This window comes from Myripristis murdjan, chromosome 11 (assembly GCF_902150065.1).
Source record: "Myripristis murdjan chromosome 11, fMyrMur1.1, whole genome shotgun sequence".
Taxonomy (NCBI): domain Eukaryota; kingdom Metazoa; phylum Chordata; class Actinopteri; order Holocentriformes; family Holocentridae; genus Myripristis; species Myripristis murdjan.
Window position 1 is genome coordinate 15,628,259 of NC_043990.1, and position 16,961 is coordinate 15,645,219.

Genomic DNA, 16,961 nt, shown 5'->3' on the forward strand with positions numbered 1-16,961 from the left:
AAGTGAAAAGTCCTGTAATAGTGTGGAAAGTAGATAAAATCACCTCGAAAAGGTGAAGTCTTGTATCAGGAGCAAATTGGTGGTGTTATACCGTCTAAGTACCAGTGAGTGATGAATTCAGTCTAATAATACAGGTCTGAAAATGTAGTGATTTTATGTGGGAAAATGTGTAGGAACCCTGCTAGAAATCAAACAGATACTGCCTAATGCTCATAAGCCAGAAACGAAAAGAGCACAGTGGAACATACTTAGTAAGGGCTTCCAGTAAAAGGGCATTCACATCCGACTTCAAAAAAGCTACTGCCACGTAGGGATTAAGACCAAAATGAGAAGGCATATTCAGCACACATTACAAATCGTCCCACTGGGTCAATATACCACCACATGTGATGTTTGGAGCACCACTTTACATGTCTGATTCAGAGCAGGTGCTTCAGCATCAAGGGTGGTGGTGAATCGTAATAAATGGGAGCTTCTATAACGCGAACAGACTCTTGACTTTTTAGTTCTTGATAGCACCAAATGAGAGACGCATACAGTCCCAGCCCCTACGAAGCAGCGTGTGCCTTGTGAAGTAGCTGTCCTGAAAGAAGATGATTCACTTGTACTCGATGCACGTACTTCTTTCAGTTTTGTAAAAGTGTTTATTTAGGATGGAGACTGTGGTACTCGGGCGGATAAGACATATGTGCTCAAACATACTCACAGAAACAAATCAGTGTTTGATTATTGCTTTGTTTTTTCTATGAATGTTTCTGATGAGGCAAGTGCTGCTGAAATTTGTGTGTGTGTGTGTGTGTGCATGTGAGGTATTTAAGACGTGACTGCAGCTGTGTGTATGTGTTGCTGTGTGATGCGTGTTACTGTATGACTGAAGCAGAATGAATTTTGAGCTGAAGCAGGCTGCTTTTTAAATAAGACAGACAGGCATGGCGGGGAGGCATAGAGAGATACAGTGACAGAGAAAGATAGAAATAGAGAATGGGAAGGAGAGGGGAGGGGGGGCGACAGTTAGAGAGAGAGAGAGAGAGAGAGAGAGAGAGAGAGAGAGGTGGAGAGTGAGTCTGTCATTTCGGAAGCTGTATTGAATCGAGCTCTGCGTCAGGATGTGCTCTACATGCTGATGACCCTGCCACACACACACACACACACAAACACGCACACACACATACAAACACACACAGAGTTGGCCCTCTCTTCGTTTTCTGGTAAAGCGCTACTGCCCCCTGCTGCCCCGCTGGGGTACTGATCCTTCTGTTACCATGACAACAGGGAGAGAGACAGTGTGTGAGACAGAGTGAGAGAGCGGGAGAGAGAGAGAGGGAGAGAGAGAGAGAAAGAGAGAGGGAGAGAGAGAGAGACAGATGAGGCCATATTATACTGCTAATGTTCACTTTCTTTTACATTTCCTGTGTAATTAGCAATACTCTTGTGGTTGTCATCTTCAGAGCCGACGAAGACCAGCTGTGAGAATCCAGGAACGCCACGCTACGGTTCCTTAAACAGGACCTATGGATTCAAGGTAAAATATCTACACAGCTCAAGTACCTGCCCACATACATAACTGACTTATGAAATAATCCAGGGGCCCTTGTTATGCCTTCTCATACAGACCCTATGGATCCAAGGTAAAATGTCTGTGTAACTAAAGGTGGTGCCTTATTCCCTCAATACAGTAAAAAAGAAATGATCCAAGAGCTTCTTGTTATAGATTTTTAAACCTGACCTACTCTATATATCTATCAGTTTATCTGTTCATCTATCTTATTTGGTATCAAATGAATGTCACCCTGGCTGATTCCAAGAGGCGATAGTTTTCTGGATATCAAAGTAACCAGATAACTGTATGACATTCCACTACTAACAGGATTCTCTGATTCAAGGCTATTTGTTTCTATTCTTTGAGCAAACTGAATTTGTTACACCTTAACTATGACTATTTCTCTGTCTGTGCATAGGTGGGGAGTGTGGTATCATTTCAGTGCCAGCCCGGTCACTTGATACAAGGCTCTTCCTCCAGAACTTGTCAGCCTGACCTGACCTGGAGCGGAACGCAGCCCGAGTGCATACGTAAGGAATATCCATCTTATGAGCTGCTTATCTGTCTGCCCATCCATCCCGTCTGTCTGTTAGACTGACTTATGCGCACAAATTCCCTCTCTCCGTCCTCCAGCCCACGCCTGCAAGCAGCCAGAGAGTCCGCTCCATGTGGACGTGGTGGGGATGGACCTGCCTGGTTTTGGCTACACCCTGGTGTACAGCTGTCAGCCTGGCTACTTCCTGGCTGGGGGCTCTGAGCACAGAGTGTGCAAGAGCGATGGCACATGGAGTGGAAAGATGCCTATATGTAGAGGTAAAATACCTATCTGCATTTTATATATGTGTCTGAATTCTACAGTGGTGGAAAAAAGTTTTTGGACACCCCATGCATTTGTGAAATATTGCATTAAGAATCACTCTTAGGTCTTCAAGTGCAATTTCTTTTAGTACAGTCACAGCCAAAATACTAAACAAATCCTAAAAAAAGCCATTAAAAACTTAAAATTGATTGATTCCATAAAAATACATAAGAAATTTTGAGTATTGGGTCATTTTGGTACCAGTGATGAAGGTCGTTCTTTTTATTAAAAGGCACAATTTTTGTTGCCAAGCTTCGTGTCTTTATAAAGCCAGCACATTTGAAAGTTCTTCAGACACAAAAATGGCTAAAACACGGAACCTAACGCAGGAAACACGCCTGAAGATAAAGATTCTCAGCCAGGAAGGGTACAGCTGCCGCCAGATAGCCAGGAAGTGCAGATGCAGTCCTTCAGCAGTTGGATACACTCTGCAGAAATACAGACGAACCAACAGCTTGGAAGACATTTAGAAGACTTTTAGATCATGGCTTAAGGTCCTACAAGACTATCAAGAAGCCCCCAATGAGACACAGAGGTTAGCCCGACGTCATTTGGCCCAGGCACACAAGAACTGGACAGCCAGGAACTGGAAGAAGATTCTGTGGTCAGAAGAATTTGTCAAGAATTTAGTTTTGTTAGTTTTTCTTGTAAACAATAAACAAAAAAATATAATTTGTATTTGTTTGTATTTGTAGAATGCAGCCACACCTTTTGAAACACAAAAAAGGTTTTTCCACAAATATTTCATGATAATATTTGAGATTGTGTAAAATTTTAAAGGTGTCCGAAAACTTTTTTCCACCACTGTATGTGCTTAATTGAGGCTCTTACCCACAGCAACTTGAATACATCGGATCTAGCATGGTTTGTGCCCATCACCTACTGGCCATCCTCCTTAATTTTATCATGTAGCTACTAGTACAGAACTGTCCACTGTAGGATGTTGTATTTAAAGTGACGATATAGACTTGCAAAGCACTGAGGTCCAGATTCAACAGGGTGATGTTGTGAGGACATTTTGCACACTTGTTTGCACCTTAGCTGCTTGATTTAAGCATAATGGTTTTCATCTTACTCACCAAGAAATATATGTAAATTAAGTTGTGGAGTGAAGAAGCTCTCAAAAAGACAAGAAAATAGGCCCCTTGGTCACCAATTGCAAGGGAAAATTGTGTGCTTCAGCTTTAAAACGAATTCACCGAGGCTGGCACCCTTGCACCCTAAAGCGCCCGTTAAAATTGGAGCATTTCTGATCCGATTTTAGATTCTGGGATGAATACTCTCTCCCATGCTTGCCTGACTTGTTGGCAATGATGCCCACGTCTTTAAGTAATGATAGAAGCTATGGCCAAACTCTTTGCACAGCGTCTTAACGGCACCTGTCAAAGGGTCTTTTACACGCTCCAGTAATTTGGGGGTGTTGCTCTTGTGAAGTATTAGTGAATTGGATCCAATCTCTGTTTGCGTGGCTTTGCCTACAAATTATAAAATAATGTTATTGACATATAATTTACATATGCATGATTATAATAGGCTTAAAAAGGCTTTGCTTTTTGGCCAGAGCTATTTGACACACTTTCCACTCACTGAGCACAAATTTGAGTAACTAATAGTGAATAGCATGACATTCTGCTTTGGTATTTTGGTGACACAGAGTTGCACATTCCTCTGTACAAATCTGACCCGAGTTTCCTAGATGATCATACCTGTCGGCAAGTAGAGGTACGCTGATGAGTAAAACATTGTGACTCCCTTTTGAACTTGTTGACAGGAAATTATCACTATCCATTTCTCTTTTTCTTGTGTGTGTGTGTATGTATCTAGCTGGAGAAAAGAAGAAACCTGTGAAACCAGCAACAGGAACTCCCAGCCCGAAACTGAACGGTCAGTTTTATTCAAGCCTATTATACACCTGTCTGGTCTCGCCCAGTCTTATCTTTTCTTGTCATTTCTTTTGTAGTTCTGACTATTCTGGTCTATTCTACTGTACATTTCTCTGTTTTAGTCCGTTCTCGTCTGGTGTAACAATTTTTGCTTTTCTCCACCCTGTGTTTTATTCTATTCAGTGGTTGCTTGTTCCAGTCAGTTTTATTGTATCTACACTAGATCTAGATGATACCAACATCTTAGCTATAATTAAATAAATAAATACTGTATGCACAGGTGCTATCAAGTAACTGTCAAGGCAGGAAGCAGCCCCTAACACTTTGTAAAAGTTTGATCTATTGTCTTTATTTTCGATGCACAAAATAATCTGTGAAACTGCCTAATTGTTCTATTCTTTTTTTTATTCTGTTCCGATAGTCCCAGATGATGTCTTTGCTCCTAACTACATATGGAAAGGTTCTTATAATTACCGGGGAAGGAAGCAGCCCATGACGCTGAGCATCACCAGCTTCAACTCCACAACAGGAAGAGTCAACGTCACTCTTAGCAACAGCAACATGGAGCTACTTCTATCTGGTATGACACAATGCAGTTTGATTACAAATGTGATTGTTATTCAGCGTGATGCAGCATGATTCAACATTATCATGGCGCAGTGCCATAAGAAGCCTTGCTGCTTCACTGGTGAAGACACAGAAAATGTTCTTGTGAGGACAGCGCAGCAAATATGTAGTCCTTATCAGCAACATGGAGCTGCTGCTCTCAGGTAAACACATTTACTGAGAGCAGTTTGAAGTGTTTACGCTTTCTAATGGCGGATTATTGATGTCTGCCCGACTTTACCCACCTTCCCACTGCTGTCAGCTGTTCTTTACTGTTGTTACTGTAACCGCCCCAGCACACACACACGCACACACACACGCACACACACCCAGTCACACTCACACAAACAGACCTCCCAGGGTCCTACAACAGCTTCAGCAGGGGGTTAAGACCCTATTAAAACACAAATCTCGTTGAAGCTACAACTGGTTCCTGGGGTAACAGAGAGCATAGCCATCATATCACAAAACCATGCAGTTATCTGACTTTTAAAATCCATCTGCTGGCTTAAAGGAGCAGCTTTCGATCAATAACAACTAGTGCTGCGCTCGCACAGACATGAAAAAGCCTTATCCTCGACTGTTTCAAATTCCATCCAGTGTCAACTCAAAGAAAAGGGAAAAGGAAAACTAGCTCGCGCACATGAAAACTAGCTGAGTCATAGTTTCAGGTTCAATGCCTGTTTTGTCTGTGGAGCTTAACACTTCAATACCTTAAAAACCATGCCTGTCAATATTGCACTGTGGACAAAAAGGGAGATTAAAAAACAAATAAAAAATAAAATCCCACACAACTGATGAATAGGAAAAAAATAAGTAAAATCGACTCAGAAAATAAAACAGTTCTCATTTTTTAATAAGTCATATAGTTCTCATATAGTAGTTTGCAGTACATAAAAAAAACATAACTGGAGTATATTAACAACTAAAACATTGAAATAAAAGAAAATATGAATCACTTCAGTTTACATTGCAAAGAACAAACACTGCTAGAAAAAAAAGTGACCCGTCTCACATTTACCTTGTGTCAAAGTGGTGGCTAAATTCCAACATGTGCATTGAAATGTACAAAAAAGTGAAATAAAAATAGTCAACATCTCAAATCTACAATATGCCACATAATTTTTTTCTGTGTGGACCAGCCAGTTTGCGCTGACCATTTTTGAAGACAATGTTCCACATGGGTTGTCAGGAAGCACAAAATAAATAAATAAATAAATAAATAAAAAATAAGCCCAACGGGTGAAGTAGATTATGCTGTCTCTCAGGCTTATCTGGCAACATAAATTCACACAGAACACCCACTGGATTGAAGATGGGTGTCAGAAAAATGGAGATTAACGGGAGAAATGCCAAAATGAGAGGAGCGCTGGAGAAAGGGTTAAAAAAAAAGGGAATAAAAACAGGAGTGTTGACAGGTGTGCCTGAAACTATTGAACCCAAGTATAATTTGTACATGCATAGTCGTCAATGATTCCCAGCTTCTAGGATGAGCTGAAGACAACGTTAGACAAACAAAAAACCCAAGGCAACCTGCTAATCCATAATTTCAGTCTCAGAGAGAGTGAATCTTGAAGTACATGGGATCCACCAAAGACATAACATAACTCTCTCTCTCTCTCTCTCTCTCTCTCTCTCTCTCTCTCTCTCTCTCTCTCTCACACACACACACACACACACACACACACACAGAAAAACCACCATGCCTCTTCCATTGACCCAGCCCTGTGCAGAGCCTGGGTATGATTTTGCACAGTGTGACACGGGATTGGTGCAGTTTTTTCCACGCCAGTCTTGATCATATGGGACAATGCTGAGAACACACATGTAAATATAGCAACAGGAAACTAGGGGGATGTAAATTTTCCTCCTCCAGCTGCTACGTGTGAATCTTCCAAAAAGACCAATCAATATTCCGTTATGACCTATGACTTGACTTACTTTCAAAAACATGTTTCTGTTGACCACTGCATTTAAAATCGATCTGTACTTTCTCGGCGGCCCATAATGTGATTACTGCTTGTATTTCTTCCATTATTAATGTGCTGGGTGGTTCTTTTTCTGTTTCATTTTTGTTCTGCCTCTTTCCCAACTTTCCCCGACTTTCTATGTCAGTTCTATTTCTTGGGTGCTTAAAAATGCCGATTGTAAATGAACATGCCTGTGTGTGGCTTGCATGTCGGTTGTTTGATGATGACAATCTTGCAAGAACCCTGCAAAAGCAATCGAGGATATCAGATACATCAGTGTCCTGCATAAATACACCGTTACTGCACCCAAACCATACTGATTCAGAGACAAAATCATAGTGTACCATGACAACACATGTAAAGTATAGCACACTTGTGCAGTGGGAAAAAAACACATAGTTTGTCATATCAGTGTCATATCACAGAGGATATGTGCACTTGTCCACCCTGACAGAGGGCGGAGGTGCCAGAGGAATAATTCCCTCTAGAAAGAAAAGAAGAAAGAAAGAAAGAAAGAAAGACATGACAGTATCTTCTTTTTCCCATGTATTATAACCAGTTTCAATACTGAACTCAATCAATTTACACTAATCTTAATGATCTCATTGGCAGCTACACTGTTTGGAAAAACAAGGGTATAAGTAGGTATAGTAAAAAATAAAAGTAACACAAAGATGTACCTTATTTCTGTACAGTGTAGCCATCTATTGAGTTTATAGAATGATTTTAGAAAGTTGATTCTTATGTGACTTGCACACAGTCACACTGCATCAATATATTCACCTTGAGCGGCCCCCAACTCAGCAAAATATTTTGCACCGCCACAGTCCACTCAGCCAGCAACACTCATATGTTAATCAGAGAAGTACTTATAGCTGAGTGAGGAAATCATCCATTAATGCATCCGAATGTAGACCGTCGTGTTACATTCCAAACCGGGAAAGGTTCAAGGTTTCTGTTCAGCTAAGGCTATTAAAAAAACTATCCCAGTATTCAGAAAAACTTGTGATGTCTTACAGACCCTATTATAAAATGTAAATTAATCACACATAAAAAAAAGTTGTTTCTGCTTACTGGATGCCAACCAGTGCTTCTCAGCCTCTCAACATAGGGGGCTGGGACCCTTGGGGGGGTCCTTAGATGATTTATGAGATAGGAAAAATGAATTATGCCGTGCCAATTTTGTTATCATGTCAGTTTTTTTGCATAATTTTCCCTGATTTTTTTGCTTTTTCTTTGCTAGATACTGCATAGTTTTCCTTTCAGCTTCTTCTCATAGTTAGTCAAATGAAACAAGCTAAAGAGGGAAGATCATTCTTTGTTACAGTGCACCAGTGCAGCCTGTGACAGGGGGGTCATGAGGAGGTATCACTTTCTTTTAAGGACTAATGAGCCAAAAATATTGGGAGCCACTGACCCAGCTGCTCTTCCCTTTATCATTGTTCTTTATTAGCTTATGATACCAATTAACTGGCAGCTAGAAACATTACTATCACACAGCAAAAGATGAATGTTGCACCATATTGATAATGGAATAGTAATCTTTGTTAATTATTAATCATAATGCCCACTACAAATTATACATGTCTGAGTTATTTGTGGACTTTCTGTGGTGCGTTTTGCTATGACACAGACCTGCGTCAGTACCAGCCTACAATCTAAATATATCTGAGACACTTCTGCTACAGAAGAGAGGGGTTTTACTGGGTTGCCACCTATCCCCCATGGCAGCTGATAACCATTGGTCATGTCTGTCACTATGAGATGAACACAATGAAATTTCTTCCCTCTGTTCCAACACTGATTACAATTGATGGTATAACATATGACCAGCATGGTAGCCAAATGAGCAAAACACTGGCAAGCACTACACATGCAACATTCGGTGTCTTATGAAGATTTAGAAAATGACCTGAAATGTGATAAATGCTATGCAGATGGAGCCATCTACTGACCACTAGAGGCAACTACCGCAGATGTGAATGGCCCTCCAAGATGAGTGGAGAGTTGTCCTCGAGAAAAGGTCATCCTTCCTTACAGACAAACCAACATAAAGGAGCTGTCTACCTATGTCAAGCTTAAAAAAAATCATGTCTACTTCTGGTTCGAGAGCACCAGCTAAATATATGACAAGTTGAAGCCCTTGAGTGTCCTTTCAGGCAGGAGCTTCTGCAGTCACTTTGGGACATGGTGAAACCTTCTGTTAAATCTCAAAGCAGTCCAGCTCACCCTCCTGAGCTGAAGATGTGGCTCCTCACTCCCCATTTCACTAACGACTGGATGTGCAACAGATTTAACCTTATTTATTTCTCCGAGATGCTGGCACATGATGCGCTCCAATCTGCTTGCTTTGCTGTTACTCATGTCTAATCTCAAAACCATTCAACCTTCACAAAATTTAAATTAGGCCCAATAAAGTCATTGTAAAGAACATCAAAGTTAGTTGCAGTGCTGTTTGTTTCCTCTATTGTTTTATGTATTAGGAGAGGAATCCAAGGTCAGCTGTCTGATGTAAAAGAGCCAGCTGAGAGATGTATATAAATTCTACTGAACATTTATTTTTAAACCGTTTGGTTCATCTGAAAGACTGGATTTTTCAGCTAAACACTGGACATAACCAGAGTCCTTGTTATTGGACTTAAACACATTTCTAGATGAATGTATAACTGTTAGATTTCTCCAGTTATCTCAAAACTCACTTTTACCAAGGCCTGTTTTTGCAGATATGTATTGGCTTATTTTATTTTATTTATGTTATAGCTCACACCTTTTTAAGCTTATTTTTTGGCCTTACTGCTGTCTTCCTTTTTTCAAACCTTGTAATCTCTAATCAAATTTGTTATATGAATAAGCTACCTATCTATGTCCAAGTATTCTATTCTATTTTATTCTATTATATTCTGTTCTATTCTATTCTACTCTATTCTCAAGGTGTGTAAAGGCCCAGAATGCCAGATTGTAGCTGTGGTCTTCCAGGTAAACGTAATTGGATTAGGGAAATTGACTGAATAACTGAATAAGTGGTTCAGCTGAACAAGGACAACTTGCTGTGGGAACCAGGCACTGAGGAACACAGCTATTTTTTCTGTTTTGTTCTATTCCACTCTGTTCTGCTGTGAACCAGGTGTTTCGTCTCTCTGTTCTAGGAGTGTATAAGGCTGCTGAGGCCAGGCTCCTGCTGCTGATGTACCAGGTGAACCATCTGAACCAGGGGAACCAGCTAAAGGATTCAGTCGTCTCTCCAGCCAAAATCACAGATGACTCCTGGACCATGGATGGATTTGTAAGTCTCAGTAGATGTGCAGGAATTCAATTAATTTGACTTTAATTAATTTACAAGAGTTTTGACCAAACAGTGTCACTGCAAAATGTATTTTTGGCTAAATAAAAAATGTCATATTATTAATGTGGCATCCCCTTTGGGCAAGGACCCTTTACCACAGTGCCATGGCTATTAAGACCCAAATTTAATAATAATTCAGGTCAGTCAGCCATTATGAGACAGTCCACAGCTCTCTTTCTGCGATGTTATGTTAATATCGTGGTTGTTATGTTATTTGTTCAGATAATTATATTTGTAGTTGACTATCAAATTTCTGCGATGCTGACTTCCTTTGGGATTCCTATGATCATCTAATCTCTTATGAGATAATAATAAGTTTTACTGCAACTACTATGTAGTATAAAACAGCATATGCAAATATTCCCTGGCTTTTTGTGAGCCAGAAAAGTGGAAGACTGTTTTAGTAATGCTTATTAGGCTGCTGCATTACGGATGTACAAATTGCTCATTATTTTGTCCAATTAGTAACATTTTGTTACTGTATTAACTAAATATTTATCATGGACTAGCTGCAGTTATGTAGCACCAACTAGACTGAGCAATTTGGCTTCTGTACAGCAACACTGAGCAGGTTGGTAAAGCCTTGCAAAACATTAGAGGAATTTTCAAGATTCAAAAGACGATATGTCACTAATTTGTTTCTACAAGTAAAATTCAAGTTGCATAATTTTGTAACTCTAAACATGTTTTACATGTTAAAAAAAAAATCTTTTCTGTGTTGGCAGAGGAGTTAAAACACCCACGCTGCGTTCTCCCTCCCTCTACCAATCCTCCTCCCCCTATCTCTCCATCCCCTCTGTTCCTCTCCAGGTGTCAGCAGAGCCTGATGGCTCCAGTTATGTATTCCAGGGTTTCATCCAGGGAAAAGACTATGGACAGTTTGGACTGCAAAGACTGGGTAATTCTGTTTTCTAATGGCACTCTGTGGCATGTTCATTCAGGTTCGCTGTGCTGTGCTGGCACCAATAACAGCACCAAATAACTCAGCTTGGATCGTAAATGATAAATACAAAACTTTCTGCTACACTACACTTGATACATCATATTAAACATTATTTTTCTGTTGCTAGACTTTTGCACTTAATGACTTAAATTTATACTAGTATTGCAATATTACAACAGCTATTACACAGACCTACTACTAACCATGCCAAAGCGCTGTTGTTTTTTTCAGTAATGGTACAAAAATTACAGTCATTTTCCCAATTAAATAGCCTTTATTCTTAATTATTCCATTATATGATCGAGGCCAATTATCTGTGCATGACAATTTTTCTCCTGTTTTGTCTTTGCCATGTGTATGTGGGTGTGTTGTGGCGTATGTTTCAGGTTTGAACATGTCGGAGAGTCAGAACTCATCTCCCCCTCAGCTCGGTACCAACAGTAGTTCTGTGGCTATCGCTATTCTGGTGCCTTTCTTTGCTCTAATTTTCACTGGCTTTGGCTTCTATCTCTACAAACAAAGGTATGCATTACATCATCATTATGTAAGTACATTTTGAAATTTCAGCAGCACAGGCAGTCCCTCAGGCAGAGAACAGAAGACATTATAGCCATCGTACTGGCAGTTCATCTGTGTATGTTCTTCTGTGCCATCATAGAGAACTATCATAAAGAATATTTTGCCAAAGAATTGGAGAAGCTTTCTGATTTATTAAAAACATCCTTGCATCAGTGTTTTAGATGTTGTGGTGTTGAGAGTAAGTCAGTGTCTATAGAAAACTTTGTTGTAGAACAAAACTTTTCAGAAGGTGGATTGCTGTCATATCAAGAACAAACAAACAAACAAAAAAACTCAGGGATAAAATTACTTCTGAAGAGACTGAATGACATCACATTCCAAATACAATGGGATTCTTGAAAACCCATTCCCCTAATCCTTTTTGATTTTTCTTTACTGTAGATCCACTCCTAAGACTGCACGGTCTTTTGTCCATTGGCTAGTCCGTGACATTAATAATAGTGATATAATTTAAGGTTATCTCTGTATGCTATCACTGTACTAATATAATATGTGCTTTGCTGTTTGTTTTCCTAGAACCACACCTAAGACACAGTACACAGGCTGTTCAGTCCATGAAAACAACAACGGCCAGGCTGCCTTTGAGAACCCCATGTACAACACCAATGCCAAGGCGGTGGAAGGGAAAGCTGTTAGATTTGACCCAAATCTCAACACTGTCTGCACCATGGTCTAAGGATGGATTATACATGACCTTAACCCCAACCTAAAGACTAAAATATCTAACCTAATGGGACCACAATTGGTACAAGGCTGTGGAGGAGAAAGCACTATGCTTTGACCTAAACCTCAACATCGTCAGCATCATGGTCCAGGATGGGTTGTAGAAAAACCTGCAATCCAGTCCTAAACACGGGCCATGTCCGACCCTAAATCCTCCCAATCTGGTCCAGTTGAGGGGAAAGCTATCCATTTCAAACCAAAACTCAACACTATCTACAACATGGTCTGAGGATGGGCTAACTTCAGCCCTAAAGACTGAGAATATCCTACCCTGAGCCAAGACTGGTCCAAGGTTTTAGAAGGGAATGCAGTCAAATCAGCACTGTCTGAAGAATAGCTTAACCTGAGCTAGATCTAACCTTGGACCCAACCTTAGGACTCCTTTCAGATGTCCAATTATAAGAATAGCTCAACACATTGAGGTTTTCTTTGACCCTGCCTCAACGGTATCTTTTTTAACTCACAGCATTTTGTATCCACAGATGAATATAGGCAAATGTGAAAACAAAATGCGTGCTATATTTGACGGATGCAAAACAGCCAGGCTAAAATCACGATGAACTGTGACATCAAGTGAAAACAAAGGATACAGTTTGTATCATGATCTAGGTCACAGCCCAACTGCAAACCATACTTGCCCATATCCCAATGTAACCCCAAGACTCAGCTAAGTCTAGGCACGTCTATAATCTTATTCTAACCCAGACACCGCCATTATACTTTAACCCATTATTTAACACTGGACATTGTCTCAAATAGCAATGATTAAGCCAAACATTGGCCTGCTAGACAGACATCACAAAATGTCACCATGACCCACTGCTGAATATATTTAATGCAAAGCTTTGGAGAAAAGCCCCCAATCTCAGTACTGTGACCATTAGTCCTTGCCTGGAGGGAAAGGGGACATTATCCCTGCTCTGGCCACAGGGTTATATCATTGAGAAAAATTGCAATACAAAAATGGGCTGATATCACTTGTGCCATTTTGTCTCCCTAAATGTGTTCACCAACTGCTCACTATGAGGAACATAGTGGCTGAAGCAAAAATGCTGCCGCAAAATGACCACAGATGGGAAGTTTGACATGAAACGGATGTCAAAAAAGACACTGTGAAGCAAAGAATATTGTTCCTGTCTGTTTGGGCTCAACACCAACAACAACAACAACACTGTTACCAGCAGACCATCAGTGAACCAGAAATAGACTAGATGTAATCAGGAGCATATCTCTCAAACGGCCGCGGAACACAACACCCTATTACCATAACAACCAGAGGAGACAACCTTTTGTCTCCATGACAACCAGAGGCTGGTGCTACCACTCTGTTGTCTTTTTCTACAAAAATGGAATCGAAAATGGCTAATGCTAGCAGACAGTAGCAAAAGTTTCTCTGAGAAGAGACTAACTCCCAAGCAAAGGAAAAGGGGAGCCCTGGAGACGGGTCTCTAATCCTAACTGAACTGGGATCAGAGCAAAGCAAAACTAAAGGAGTCTTAAAGGGGAGCTAGCACTAATAGAACAGATGAGAGGGGAATGACTCATCTAATGGATAAACTGCTCCCTCTCATCCAATGGATAAGAGGGGAGGCTGAGGAGACCTAGACAACCTCCAGCTGAACTAAAGCCAACTCTAACAGAACTGGAAGCAGAGCAAGTGAGTTATTAAATGAAAAGATGAGATCTTAAACCCTAACACAGCTTATCGGCGTCTGTCTAACCCAAAATCAGCCGCTCATAGAGGTCGGATGAGACCGTCAGTGAACAGACAGACAGAAGATGACCTCAAGAGAATATAGTCCTGATCCTGTGGATTCTAATGGATTCTAATGACAAAGACATTGAATGGAGCCTGAGGACTCTGAATGGACTAACGAAGACAAAAGACTTTGGGGAACAGAGAAGGCTCTGGTACTAAAGCACATTCTACAGGAACACTACCTGTCTATTAACCGAGAGAGCCTGAGAGAACAGATAGAAAAGGTTAGAGGGACAGAAATCAGCAGGTTGACCGACAGAAAAGCTGACTGGCTTACAGCCATGCATAGACAGAAAGACAAACAGTATGATCAAAAAAAGCAATCTTAATACATACATGTATTAGATTAAAAGATAAACAGAGTCAGACATGCGAAAAAAATAGGCTCATGGAAGACAAGCAAGGTTGTGAGACTGTTGTGAGTCAGTCAGACACACGCAGATAGACAGGTGTAGGACAGATTAACTGGCTTACCGAATGACTCACAGACAGTCAACCAGGCTGATGCACAGGAGATGTGATAGACAGGCTTACAGACAGACAAACAAATAGATAGACAGGCTAAAAGAAAGACAAACAGGGTTGTAGCCCTAAATTGTGGACTCGGCTCCACTATTATTCTGCACTCCGCGAGTGCTTCTCTTCTTTGTTTGTTATTGCTGCAGAATCTTCTGATCTGTAAATCTACTTGCATATATATACGGGAGCATTCACCACCTATATTTTTGTGCTATATATTTACCACAGGGGAGGGGCTGAAGGGAAAAGACAGATTATAAAAGAGTTTTTAGAAAAACAAAACAAAACAAAACAAAAACATCAGAATAAAAGATTATGTGCTGTCCACATAAGTCACAGCAGTATTTCAGTTCCTTTGTAACATGAATATGGTTTATTTTGATTTCTTGTGTAATGTGAAGTTCCTCACACCCGTTCCTCATCAGTGTCTTTCCAACTGAGGCAATCATGAGTGTCATTGTTATTATTGTTGTTTAGATTTCTATTTCATGATGCACTCATCCCAGATTAGACATTTCCAAAACCACTAACAGAGTTTGATCAGCTGCCATTTTTTTTCTGACCCTTCTCTCGAAATGCTGGCTGCAAATATGTAACAAAATCCCCCAATGATATTGCCAACATTGTAATGTTGAGCTGGAACAGAGTAACTGCTGCCACAGAAAAGTCAAATCTCACAAGTAATCTCAGACTTTATCTGTTTCTCTTCTCTTTTTTTCGATGGGCCAAACTATCATCTAGCTCTGGCTTTGGTTTCAGCTGAAAGTTTGTCATTTATCACAATGCTGTGATGCAAGAAGTAACAAAAAACACAAGCATAGTGAAATAAATTATGTCATAATTGCCATCACAGTGCCCCAAAATGTTGCGTGTGGATAAAGGCCCAGATATTTTCACATATGTGTAGAAAACTAGTGCTGTTTATTAACATAACAGCTTGTTTTTTGTTTTGTTTTGCACAAAATCAGATTTACAGTTGAGACCTCAGATAAGGAAGTATTAAAACAAAAATACATCCTAAAACAGATTTCATGCATGATCTTTGACAGTCCACATTTGTTAGAGGTCAGGAAGGATTTTCCATGTGTAGGGAACTAGTTTGTTTGAGAACGCTTATTACAACTGTTACGGATTTTAGCTGCTCAAGCTCAAAAATGCTGAAAATCATTTGTTTGTTAAACGGCAAAACTGTAGTTCCACACTTGCTCACTGAACTGTCAGAGATCATGGTAACACCTGAATTCTGGTTTAGGATCCTCATTGTTTATGATCCAATTTGGCTTCAGTGCACTGGGATCCATGGCAATTTTAAAGTTCCCTGCTTCACTGCATTTCCCTTAAGCATTGCAGAGGTGATATTGATAATCATCCTATAGTATTTAGTGTGGGTCCAAAGCATTTAAATGGAAGAAAATGTTGACTCTCATGTCGAATCTGAATCTGAATGAGCCGAAGCTCATTCAGATTCACTCTGAAGTGCTTCTATGTTATGTTTGAAATGCTTGTGCGAGTCAGTTCAGTCATTCTGACCATTTGAATAAAGCCTAAAGATCGTAAGATCTCAAGCTGAATATCAAATAAGTTCAAATACATAAATGAGGTCCATCAGGTGCAAGATTTCCCCTTATAGCCTTATAACTTCAGCTCAATTTACCAAGGGTGGTAGCTGTCCTATATATGTGATCTGCTACCATATTCTGATGGCATGCTTCACAGCCGGCAGCCCTCACTGCACTTATTCTGTTAACCACTAGAGGTTGCTGTTGCACATAAAGTTATGCACCTCTCCAGCTTTTTTGGCCTTTTTGGTGGTTTTATATGCCATCAGTGAACTACTGCTGAGGGACCAGAAGGGGCCAGATATACATGTATACCCATAGTTTCTTAAAATGTTGACTGGGTCTGAAAATTCATCGCATACATATTGTCACAGCCCCCCACATGACAAGAGTACCCGCACATTTCAGTGAGCCTGAGGGTGAGAGACTCTATGTGTTTGGGTTGGGTCTTCATTTCACAAACGTGCTAGTAAATTTTAATGGGCCTTCTAAGAGTCAGAATAAATTTATTCAGCTTGGGTCCCAACATATGATGAATACCAATATGTTTTAATGAGTCTGGGAGCCATGGTGAGAGACAGCTTTTACTTAGTTTGGGTCTCAGACTGATGCAGTTTTGAGAATCCCTGCTGTGGTGACCACAGATAGCGACTGCAATCATCTGAGAGGAAACTTCTT

General features: G+C 40.3%; 1 protein-coding gene across 1 annotated transcript in view; it reads left to right on the forward strand.

Annotated features, from left to right (window-relative positions):
- csmd3b (CUB and Sushi multiple domains 3b) overlaps nucleotides 1–12,926 on the forward strand; it is a 409,385-nt gene extending 396,459 nt beyond the window's left edge. Inside the window, exons 64-72 of the mRNA XM_030063400.1 lie at nucleotides 1,449–1,522; nucleotides 1,959–2,070; nucleotides 2,174–2,353; nucleotides 4,224–4,283; nucleotides 4,704–4,862; nucleotides 10,005–10,141; nucleotides 11,012–11,099; nucleotides 11,531–11,666; nucleotides 12,240–12,926. Of these exons, the coding sequence (XP_029919260.1) occupies nucleotides 1,449–1,522; nucleotides 1,959–2,070; nucleotides 2,174–2,353; nucleotides 4,224–4,283; nucleotides 4,704–4,862; nucleotides 10,005–10,141; nucleotides 11,012–11,099; nucleotides 11,531–11,666; nucleotides 12,240–12,399 (1,106 nt within the window). The 3' untranslated portion in view covers nucleotides 12,400–12,926. The remainder of the gene's footprint in view (nucleotides 1–1,448; nucleotides 1,523–1,958; nucleotides 2,071–2,173; nucleotides 2,354–4,223; nucleotides 4,284–4,703; nucleotides 4,863–10,004; nucleotides 10,142–11,011; nucleotides 11,100–11,530; nucleotides 11,667–12,239) is intronic.
- Nucleotides 12,927–16,961: the final 4,035 nt, after the last annotated feature.